Genomic DNA, 12,171 nt, shown 5'->3' on the forward strand with positions numbered 1-12,171 from the left:
GTGCTGTGGCAGTGCCAACATTTCCTGACGGGGTTCGTGACTCCAGGAGCTGGGTTGGGGCGCGGCGGGCACCCGCCCGGACTGCGTCGGGTTGGGGTTTAACCCGAGTCGGGCCTCGCCGCCCGCTTACGAGTTCAGGGCTTTTTACCTTATGTCCCCACCTCCCGTGAAGGACTGAACCCACGGGCGTGCGCGTTAGTAGCTTTTCCAGCCAAGTGCTTGTAATGTTTTATAATCTTGTCGAAGAGCCGGGGATCTTCTTTGCTACCTGGTTATTGTGCACCCAGGAAATTCTCTATCCAGCCTTGAGTGCTAACGTTACCTGTAAATTTACCTTTTAAGTTTAGTGATTTGATGTTAATTCAGTTGCAATAGTAGAGTGATGCATTGTTCCCTTTAAGACGTGTGCTGGAATGTAGTGTAAAGTGGACTACACCTGTGATCCCAGCTACTCTGGAGGTGGAAGAAAGATGATGGAGTGAAGCCAAAATAGGAGGGTCCGGGTTATAAGCCTGTCCTAACAGAAATGGGAGGCTATCTGAAAAAAAAAAAAAAACCGAAAAATAAAAAGCCTAGCATCTGTAGCACTTGCAAGATGAAGACCCTGATTTTTAATTCCCAGTAACTCCCAAGTCCCCAGTATCTCCCAAAAGAAAACAACAACAGAAACGAACCTGTGATGGGTCGGGCATTTCTTTATTGGATTCTGGGGATGGAATACAAAGCCTTAAACATTTTAGGCAAGTGTTGTCCAGGTATTCTTTAAAATATACTCATACATTATTTCATTTCTTACTTGCACTTGGAAAGATTGAATGTAAGAGAAGCATTTGTAATCCTTCTGGTGCAGATACTAGGGGCTTGATCTCAGTAATTGGCACTCTTGCTTAGCCTTTTCACTCAAGCTAACACTCTACCACTTGAGTCAAACCTCCTCAGGTTAGTTGGAGATAAGAATCCTCAGAGTTTGTCCAGGTTGGCTTCTCAGCCCCCTGAGTAGCTAATATTACAGGTATTAGCCACAATATTCTGCAATATTCTTTAGAAGATACTGGATAATGAATAACTAAACTTCAGGCTATAATCTTTGATATCTGAGAGGCTTTCAGACTGATGGTGAACATTTCATCATAGATTATTTTATGAAATGTCTTTGGATCGATCTACCTATGGATTGATCATATGAATCATACTAGGCTGTGTTGGTTATTACTTAATTCAGAATGTATATGTATAATTTGGTCATTATTGTTATAAATGAAGCAGTGTAATATTTTCCTTCTCTGAAGACTGGTTGTTTGGGGGAAAACAGGGGTCTATACTGTACACTTTTAAAGTTATGGCTGGCTTATGTGCTGACTTTTTAAGCTTGTCTGAGGCATTGCTGCTGTTCTTACAGAATGGAATGTAATTTGAATCAAGATGGGGTGCCTAGACCGTCTTATATTTTTAGTGCTGACCCAGTTGCAAGGCCTTCGGAAATAAATTTTGATGGCATTAAGCTTGATCTCTCTCGTGAATTTTCCTTAGCAGCATCAAACACTCAAGTAAGTACAGTAAGACAAAAGTTTCATGTTGATTGTCATCAAAGGGAAATGTGTGCATGTCATTCAACTAAAAATTCTTAAGCTTTCTAGACTTAAGGCAAACTTGGATCTCAGTAAATTTTCCACGGAGCCCTAGGTCAAAAGAACTGGGTGCCAGTGGCTCATGCCCCTAATCCTAGCTACTCAGGAGGCTAAGATCTGAGGATCATAGTTCAAAGCCAGCCCAGACAGGAAAGTCCATGAGACTCTTATCTCCAATAAACCACTCAGAAAACTAGAAGTGGTACTATGGCTCAAGTGGTAGAGCGCTCGTCTTGAGCTGAAGAGCTGAGGGAGAGTGCCCAGGCCCAGAATTCAAGCCCCACAGCCGACAAAAAAACAAACAAACAAACAAAAAAACAGAAAGAAATATGTAAGTATGTTTCAGGTCTTAGATTTAAACGTAGGTATCTATGCCCTCACTTACTTGGTAACCCTTTAAGAAAGAAAAGTTAAATAAAAACATTTTAAAATTGCATTCCTCAGCAGTTGTACTTACTAATAGGATAGTCTTGTGACATTTTTATGATGATACTTGCTTTATTGTGGTGGATCTGAACTTGCAGCATCTACAAAATAAGCCTTTCCTGTGTTTGTGCGTGTGCATGCACCTGCTTGCAGGTCTGGGTCTTGAACTTAGGGCTTGAGCACTGTTCCTTGGCTTTTTTACCCAAAGCTGGCAATCTACCACTTGAGCTAAACCTACATTTCTGCCTTTTTGTTGGTTAACTAGGGATAAGAGTCTCTATGGACTTTCCTTCTTGGGCTGGCTTTGACCTGTGGTCTTCATATATTAGTCTCCTGAGCATCTGGGATTGTAGGCTGAGCCACTGATGCCCACCTTTATTTGTTATATTTATGTATATGTATATATATATATATTACATATAATATATATAAATCAAGTTTCCCAGTTATTTTATCTAGAATTTTCTGCATCTTGTCCTGCAGACTTATGTTCAGGTCTTAGCTTAATGCAGATAACAGCCTAGAAAGTGTCAGAAATGAAAAGTCATTTAGAATCATGAAGGTAGGTGAAGTTAGGGTAGTAAATAAGATCCAAAACTTTAGGAGAATTCCCTTCTAGATAAGTGTGCAGATAACCTGTGTCACTCTGTAATCTCAAATTTTCATGGATGATGACTTTGTTACTATGTATTGTGCCTCAGTCTTTGGCCAGGGAACTTCCTAAAGATAGCACTTCTTAAATTCACTTTGGCTCAGGAAGGTCTAGCTATAAAATACAGTGGAGAGACAGCTTTAGGGTAGCACTAGTTTGGTGACTCTGTACTTGGGACCTTAAGAGTCTTTCCTTATTTTACCCTTCTTCTCTCTTCTCCCTTTGCCTCCCCTCCCCCACAAAATATTGAGTGTTCACTGCTATATGAAGACTTTAAGTTTCTGTTCTGCCCTCACCCCTCAAAAGGTAGGAGATCCAATTATCCTGAGGTAACAGGGTAGTCACCTCGGCCAGTCGAGAGTACCACAAAGAGGATGACTACCTTGCACTCTGAAGAAGGTTCCTCATTAACCTTCAAGGAGACCAAGAAGTCCTGGGTAGACTAGACTGTGAGCCGCTTTCTCATCCATGGGAATGGCAGATGCAGAGATGAGGCAGATCAAGTTGAATAGCACACCTGGGAAAGGCACAAATTGGGGGCTAATGAGATTTTCTCTCCCTTCCTTCCTTCCTTCCTTCCTTCCTTCCTTCCTTCCTTCCTTCCTTCCTTCCTTCCTTCCTTCCTTCCTTCTTTCCTTCCTTCCTTCCTTCCTTCCTTCCTTCCTTCCTTCCTTCCTTCCTTCCTTCCTTCCTTCCTTCCTTCCTTCCTTCCTTCCTTCCCCCACCCCCTTCTTGCTTGCTTGCTTGCTGGTCCTGGGGGCTTGAACTTTGTCTGGGCACTGTCCCTGAGCCTCTTTGTGCTCAAGGCTAGTGTTCTACTACTTGAACCACAGCCACTTCTGGCCTTTTCTGAGTCGTTTATTGAAGGTAAGAGTCTCATGGACTTACCTGCCTGGGCTGGCTTTGAACCACAATTCTAAGATCTCAGCCTCCTGAACAGCCAGGATTATAGATGTGAGCCACTGGTACCAGGCACAATTTTCTGTTTACTTACCACATCAATTTTCAGTTAAAGTTTGCTTGTCTTTTTAAAAAAAAAATTGTCTTTAAGTAGTTGTACAAAGGAGATGCCATATAACAAAGCACTTTATGAATACAGTGCTACTTGATCAGTGTTTAGACATAGTTCTTTTTAAGACTTTTTCTTTAAAATTATTTTTTAAATAAAGTGCAGTAAACTAATTTCTTCCTCAATGAAAACAAGAGACTCCCATAATAAAAAATTCTGTGTTAATCAGATTAGAATTTTATGGAAAAGGGCTTTTTGCAAACTTTATATGTAAATGTAATAGGTACAGGAGATGTACTCTTGTAGTGTACTTTGATATTTTTTTAAAAAGACAACTATCTTTTGGGTCTGTCTTTAATCATACAAAATGGCTAAAAATAGAATAATGGCTTGGTACAGAGCTGCAGGTCTGTAATTTCTGCTCTTGGGAGGCTGAAGTAGGAGGACAGAAAGTTCAAGACCAGTTAGGCCTGTAGAGTGAGACTCCAAAAATCCCAAGAAACAAAACAAAATAGTGTCTGTTCACTTAGAACTAATCTCTGATTACTAAGTAATAATCAGTGATGTTAAAGAAAGATACTCTTATTTGTACATGTTTTTGAGCCTTTCAGCTCATCTCATAAGATTATCCTACATGTATACTAGTTATTGCAAATAAGGGAAACCATGGGACCTAAATTTCTTTGGGACTGGGTAACTTCACTTAATATGATTTTTTCCAAGTCTTTCCATTTCCTAACAAATGGGGCGGTGTCCTTTTCTGATGGAAGCATAGAATTCCATTGTATATATGTACCATGTTTTCTTAATCTACTCATCTACTGAGCATATAAGATGGTACTAAGTGAAATGAACTCCAAGATATGGACACAACAGGTCTGTCTTTATTGTTACTGTTTTAAATGTACCATGTGATTTTATTTTGTTTTTTGTTGTTTCCTTTGTTTGCTCTTTTCCCTGTGGCATATCCCCTGTTGTCACTGTACTCCATTTTGATACCCTACATCTTGTATATACATAATGTCTAATCTGGGGAGGGAAAGGGGAATAACAAAAGGCTGAAACAAGGACTCAGGATATCCTGTTGCAACAGAGAGAACCACAAGACAGTATATTGGAAATTTCAGTATATTACAACTTCAGGAGGCAGGAGATGTGTGTGGGAGGAGTTGGAGTGTGGGAGTTGGGGGAGGGAAGGGATAGTGGGACAACAACAAGGAAGGGAAGAGGTAACAATAGATTGACAAGTAATGTACTCATTGCCTTATTCATGTAAATGTAACTCTTCCATACAGCATCTCTTAAAAATAAAATTTAAAAAAAGAAAGTCTCTGAAAAGCCATATTTTAAAAATATTTTCTCCTTTAGGAAAACAGTGTGGCATCTAAAGATTGTCTTCAAGTTTATCTTCGAATAAGACCATTTACAGAGTCAGAAAAAGAACATGAGTCTGAGGTTTGTGTTGAATTTACTTGGATTTTAGTATTTTTCTCTGATTAAACAGAAAATGTCATTATTTATTTGAGTTTTTGTTCTAGGGCTGTGTGCATGTTCTGGACTCACAGACTGTTCTGTTGAAAGATCCTCAAAGCATTTTTGGCCGGTTAAGTGAGAAAAATTCTGGACAGGTGGTACAGAAATTCAGTTTTTCCAAGGTGAGTACCCTATAAAGTAACTACCTTGTGAGACTAAATTTGGGGGGCAGAGAGGAAGGTGGTTAGGGATTGAACATAGGGCTTACCACTGAGGTGCACCTTTTCCTCTTCACCTATGTCCCTGCCCACCAATTTTTTTTTAATGAGACTTGGCTTAGGTTATATTGCTATATAATTGTGTATAATAATCAATAATTTGTGCTTATTGAGCTTAAATATTTGATACTGGTATTTTTTTTGGGGGGGGGTCCAGTCATGGGGCCTGAACTCTGGGCCTGGGCGCTGTCCCTTAGCTCTTCAGCTCAAGGCTAGCGCTCTACTACTTGAGCCACAGCGCCACTTCCAGCTTTTTTCTTTCTTTTTTTTGCTTATGTGGTGCTGAGGAATCGAACCCAGGGCCTCAGGCATGCAAGGCAAGTGCTCTACCACTGAGCCACCTTCCCAGCCCCGATACTGGTATATTTTTAAGAGTAAGACTAATATCAGGTTTATAAGTACATAATTGGAAGCAAGTCTGCACTGTTTTGTTTTGTTTTTTAATTTAAAGATGTTCTTTTAAAAATGGGTGAAAATTTGATTGGCTGAGGGGGTGAGATTTCTATCTTGAAAACTTGCTGTGATTGATAGTTACCAATTAAGTATACTTTTAGTAGTGAACATATATCTGCTTTGAAAATAAATTTTGTAAAACTAATGGTTAAAATCTGAGATAGGATGAAGCTCATTTGAATGTTAACATCAGCTGAACTGAGACATGTCTTAAAAATGCTTCCTTAGGTTTTTGGACCAACAACTTCCCAGAAAGAATTCTTTCAGGGTTGCATTATGCAGCCAGTAAAAGATCTCTTGAAAGGACAGAGTCGGCTGATTTTTACATATGGACTAACTAATTCAGGAAAAACATATACATTTCAAGGTAAATATTTTGGCTAGAAAAGAAAAAGAAACAAGCAACAGTAGTCATTCGGAATTATCTTAATTGTATATAGTTAGTTTTCTATTATCTGGGATATATTTTCTCTCAGTAAATTGGTGATTATTAAATCTGCATTGTGTGTGTGTGTGTGTGTGTGTGTGTGTGTGTGTGTGTGTGTGTGTGTGTGTGTGTGTGTGTGTGTGTGTGTGTGTGTGTGTGTGTGTGTGTGTGTGTGTGTGTGTGTGTGTGTGTGTGTGTGTGTGTGTGTGTGTGTGTGTGTGTGTTCCAAGGCAAGTAATATATCACATAAACCATATCCCCAGTCCTTGCTGGTGGCTTTTAATTAATATTTTTATTTACTTTATACATATGAAAAGAAATACAGAATTGGTGTGATACATAGAATTAGTAGTCATGGATGAAATTATGTTTCATTTTGTGATTATGACATGATGTTTCATTTTGTGATTATGGTTGATTGGAAGTCTTAATATTGTGGTCTAATCTGACTGTGGAATTTCAGGTTTTGCATCAGACTGAAAGTAATATGTTACTAATATTTGGGAGATAGAAAACTGAGGAGTCCATTAAATTCTCTAACTTTAGTTCGTTGCTTATTGGGAATAAACAAAGGAGCTACTTTCCTACTATTCTGAGAGAATATAACATAACAATTCTTTTTAGGCACAGAAGAGAATATTGGCATTCTGCCTAGAACTTTGAATATTCTGTTTGATAGTCTTCAGGAAAGACTGTATATCAAGATGAACCTTAAACCACATAGGTCCAGAGAATACTTAAGGTTATCACCAGACCAAGAAAAAGAAGAAAGTTCTAGCAAAAGTGCTTTACTTCGACAAATTAAAGAGGTATGGCAGTGTTCTAGTATGTAAACTAAATAAATATTTTATAAACTCTTTCATCAACTAGATTGTTTCAGTGAATATTGTGATGTGTTTTATTGTTGTTTCTCTTTTTAAGAAAAATATTTAACCTTCTAATAGTGGACAAATAAGGTAGCTTCAGCACACAAATGTAAACAATCCCAAAGGCCATTTTGTCATAGAACCAGCATCGCACTTTCTCTGTAAATTCTGTTTTCTATTGTAAAAGTAATGTATATGAGCAAAATTGAATACAGAAAACGTGAGAAAACAAGTGAAAGTTTCTTAAACTTAAGTGGTTTCCTAAAGCGAAAACCACTATTAACAGAAAACCACCATTAACTACCACCAACGTTCCAATTTTATTTGTATAATACTTTATATAACTATTGTATAATATGTTCTATAAATGCATCTAATGTTCTTTTGTAAACTTAAATGTTTAATAAGAGAATAATAAGTGACTTTATGCCTGTTCAGTTACATAGCCATGACACATTTGTAAATAATTTTGTTATAGCTATAAAAAGTTACAAACTAAGTGTAGAGAAAAGAATAAAACTGGAATACATTTATATATTTACTAATTATCTCTTACTTGCAAAGGTTATGGGTTACTTTCTCACATTTCTTACTGACATTTAACTAGGGAAAATTACCATAAATCTACCAAATTGTGTTGATACAAGGTTGTGATTTGCTTAGTGATTTATTTAGTGTACACATATGTGTATATGATATATATGTAATTTGTGTGTGTGTGTTACTAGGGCTTGAGCTCGGCTTTGTGCTTACTAGGCAAACTCCATTTGGGCCATACCTTTACCCTAGTGGGTAACTTATTTGGGTAACATTAACTTAAAATGTTTTAAAACCTTAGAAAATCTTCCTTGTTTTTTAGGTCACTGTGTATAATGACAGTTCTGATACTTCTTCTGGTAAGGTTTTTTTTCTCACTTCAATTTGTTACTAAAAGAATGAATTTGAAAACTTTTATCTTTAAATTTCTCCTAGTGGTATAATTTCTGTTTTGGAGAACAGGGGGTTTTAATTCAGTCCTTCCTTTATAGACAGGTGATCCACTAAAGCCACAGGCTCCCAGCCCATGTCTTAATTTCTAAAGTGACATAGTATCTGGGTAATAATAACTATGCAAACTATCAATAACTAAAGTTTCATTTAAAGTAAATTTAAATAAACTTTTTACTAGTTATAACTTCCATGTTGAATTCAAGAGATGCTCTTTTCATCTTTGTCCTTTACATTTAATTTGTATTTGACACAGTATATCTTCCAAAAGAAAGGAAGGATCAAATACTATTTATTTCTTACTTTGTCCAAAAAAGAGTGTTTACATTCAGAGAAAGGAACATTGGGCCTTGGGGTCTTATTAAGGCCAGTGAATTCATTTGGTATATAAACAGTATCCTTCTCATAAGCTTTGTAAGAGGCTCACTGGCCTCTGTATTGATAATTGTGTGTGGTCTGAGAATGATGTAAGATCTAAATGGCCTTTGGCAGGAAAGAGGTTCCCCATCCCAGAGTAGATAATCAAAAAATGAAGAATAATGAAATTTTCAAATCTGTAAGTCTTGATCTGGACTTCTGTCTCATTTGTAATTAATTGCTTATTGCTTATGCTTATTGCTTTAGTTATGCTTACTCTTTTTCTCCCCACTCTCTTTTTTAAAATAGGAAGCTTAATGAACTCTTTGAACATCTCAGAATTTGAAGAATCCATGAAAGATTGTGAACAAACTAGCTTGAACATGGATAGTAATATAAAATTTTCAGTATGGGTTTCTTTTTTTGAGATTTACAATGAGTGTATTTATGATTTGTTTGTTCCTTTATCATCTAAATTCCAAAAGAGAAAGATGCTCCGCCTTTCACAAGATGTAAAGGGTTATTCTTTTATAAAAGGTACACTAAAGAATTATTTTAAATTTTATTGCTCAAAAACTTTCTTCTAGGCTTTCTGATAGCTATAGAAAAGGAAATACAAAATTAAATTTTTTACACCTGTTATTAGAATCAGGAGATTAAGAGATGTTTGTGCTCTGGAAGTATGTTTTGACATGTTTATTGAATATGAAAGGATCTAGTTTGGTACTGTCTTTGCTTAAGTATCATTGATTATTAGTAATGAAAAGCTGAGTTTTTAATATGTTAATTTGCTACTTTGAATAGTATCCACATTTTTTTGACCATGAAATGTTTTTCTATAGCAGTGTATTTGTCATTTTTTAAAGATAATTATGGTAAGAAATATATATATGCATATCATATGTATATGCATGTATAATTGTTACAGCCCAAAAGGTTAATTATATCTGCTCTGATTTTTTAAAAGATATTTTTGTACAGGGGCTGGGAAGGTGGCTCAATGGTAGAGCGTTGCCTTGCGTGCATGAGGTCCTCAGTTTGATTCTTCAGCACCACATAAGCAGAAAAAGCCAGAAGTGGCGCTGTGGCTCAAGTGGTAGAGCACTAGCCTTGAACTGAAGAGCTGAGGGACAGAGCACAGGCCCAGAGTTCAGGCCCTGTGACAGACCAAAAAATAAAAAAATAAAAAAGATAGTTGTACAAAATGCTAGTTATGACGAAATTTGCTTTCATGGTTCACTAATAAATATAGTCTGTAAAGTCTTGTAACTAGGTAATTTTGTAGTGTCGTTTTCCTTATTATTTGTCTCTCTTTTTTCTTTTTTTTCTTTGCCAGTACTTGGGTTTGAATGCAAGGCCTTGTGCTTGGTAGGCTGGCATTGAACCACTTGAGCCATATCTCCAGTTTCAACGTTACTTTTCTTCTAGTTGTTTTGGAGATGGAGTCTATCAAGCTTTATGGCCAGGCTAGCTTTGAACCTGTATTTTCCAGGTCTTAGCCTCTGGCTTCTTCTAAGAGGTTCTCATTTTCTCTTTGGTAGTCTGCTGAAGAGTATATGTTTGTATAACTTAAATAGTAAACATTATAATCCCATTTATTGCTTCTCTTTGTGAGTATGGAATAGCCTAATTAGTTGACTTCACCTTTAGTGTGTTGTTAGAAGGAAGATGTTATATGTTACTGGGAAAATAACTTCAACGAGTATATTTTTGTAAACTGGTATGTGTCCTGTTTATTTTTTAAAGATCTACAGTGGGTTCAAGTGTCTGATTCCAAAGAAGCATATAGACTTTTAAAATTAGGAATAAAGCACCAGAGTGTTGCCTTCACAAAACTGAACAGTTCTTCTAGTAGAAGGTAAGACATAAAACTTGTGGAGTAATCCTGCAGCACCTGGGGTCTTCTATACTAACTAATTTTAAAGTGGACTTTTAAAAAGGTCTCTGATAGGCTAAATGTGTTCATAGGCATAAAATCCTATAGGTTGAAGAGTACTAAATGTAATATTGTCAGTGCTATATGCATATATCCCCCTGCTCACCAGTGGCATCGGGGTTCGAACTCAGGCCTTTCTTTGTTAAAGCATGTACTCACCATTTGAATGACCGGGACCTTTTTTTTCTTTTAGTTATTTTTCACATAGGGTCTTTAACTTTTTTTGGTGGGACCAGTCTTTCATAAGTTTTCTTTACATGTACTGAAATTACAATGGATGCTACCATGCTTAGCTTATCTGTTGAGATGAGAGTTTTGCTAATTTTTGTCTGGGCTAGCCTCATACTGATCCTCCAGATCTCTGCCTTTGGGATAGATAGGATTAACAGTACTATTTCTTAACAATGGATTCATTAATTTTCTTTATTTTAGTGTCTTGGCTCATTTTTGGATTTGCTTAGCATAGTGGCCATTTCTTACCATCTTTTTCCCCCTATCCTCCCCACCCCCCAATATACATAGTTTATCCATAATCTCAAGAGATTAAGGAAGGATGTTTTGATGAGAGGTTTTTCAGGGATGGAAGACAAAGGGAATAAGTTTCAGAAGATAAACTTTTTAAACACTTTCAATGTTTTAAAATACTGAAATACTCAGTACTCATTTAGACACAGAATATTCAATACTCAGTTGGACACAGAATGATACTTGAGCCAGATAATACTATATATAAGCAATACAATGTTTTGCTATAGGTACATCTTCAATAAACATTAGCTATACCTAATTCTATTATATGTAATAATGCATTGTTTATAAGAAAATGAGTATTATAAATGAAATTTATATCAGGAATTAAAATGTCAAGAGGAGAGGGTGTAAAGAATTCGAGCCAAGCAAAAGATTAGAAAATACTTACAGTAATTAGTTGGGTACATAGGTGACAGTGGTTATACTGTTGATGTATCTGCCAGCATGTTGGAAAATACAGCAGTGTGGATTAGAGCTAATACTAGAATATAAATTTAGGTCCATATAAATGCCTATATTTCCTATTTAGAATACAAAATTAAAAATGGACAATCATAACATTTGATCTTTGTGTATTTCTTTTAGTCACAGCATATTTACTATTAGAATATTACAGATTGAAGATTCTGAAGTGCCTCGTGTGATTAGAGTCAGTGAGTAAGTTGAGCATTCTTTAAATTGTCATTATTTGAATATTTTGAATAGTTTTACAGTACTTTTTATTCTTTTTACCTAGATTGTCTTTATGTGATCTTGCTGGTTCTGAAAGAAGCATGAAGACACAAAATGAAGGTGAAAGGTTAAGAGAGACTGGAAATATCAACACTTCTTTACTGACTCTGGGAAAATGTATAAATGTTTTGAAGAACAGTGAGAAATCAAAGTAAGTGTTACTAACAAAAGTATCATGGTCTTTAAACTTGCAGCTTTGCCCAGCTTGCAAAATGCTTTTTAAAGCCTCTACTTTTGTAATGACTAGATTATGCTAAAAGTAGCTAGAGATCTTTCTCGGATTTTTAAACGGTTTTTTAAAAAGCCAGTTGGTAGCAGAGATGCGTGAGGTAAACTCAGTATTTTCTATAGCAAATATTCACTAGTGGATAACTTAGAAAACAGTGTTTTATAATGCTTGTTACTATCTGAAACCA

The 12,171-nt window shown here is 36.4% G+C and overlaps 1 protein-coding gene across 1 annotated transcript in view; it reads left to right on the forward strand.

Annotated features, from left to right (window-relative positions):
- Kif20b (kinesin family member 20B) overlaps positions 1-12,171 on the forward strand; it is a 48,766-nt gene that overhangs the window by 132 nt on the left and 36,463 nt on the right. The window contains exons 2-11 of the mRNA XM_070021172.1: positions 1,400-1,547; positions 5,084-5,170; positions 5,254-5,370; positions 6,148-6,286; positions 6,971-7,155; positions 8,072-8,108; positions 8,866-9,093; positions 10,303-10,414; positions 11,609-11,680; positions 11,760-11,906. Coding sequence (XP_069877273.1) covers positions 1,401-1,547; positions 5,084-5,170; positions 5,254-5,370; positions 6,148-6,286; positions 6,971-7,155; positions 8,072-8,108; positions 8,866-9,093; positions 10,303-10,414; positions 11,609-11,680; positions 11,760-11,906 — 1,271 coding nt within the window. The 5' untranslated portion in view covers position 1,400. The remainder of the gene's footprint in view (positions 1-1,399; positions 1,548-5,083; positions 5,171-5,253; positions 5,371-6,147; positions 6,287-6,970; positions 7,156-8,071; positions 8,109-8,865; positions 9,094-10,302; positions 10,415-11,608; positions 11,681-11,759; positions 11,907-12,171) is intronic.

This window comes from Dipodomys merriami, unplaced genomic scaffold (genome assembly GCF_024711535.1).
Source record: "Dipodomys merriami isolate MVZ:Mamm:240054 unplaced genomic scaffold, mDipMer1.0.p SCAF_14, whole genome shotgun sequence".
Taxonomy (NCBI): Eukaryota; Metazoa; Chordata; class Mammalia; order Rodentia; family Heteromyidae; genus Dipodomys; species Dipodomys merriami.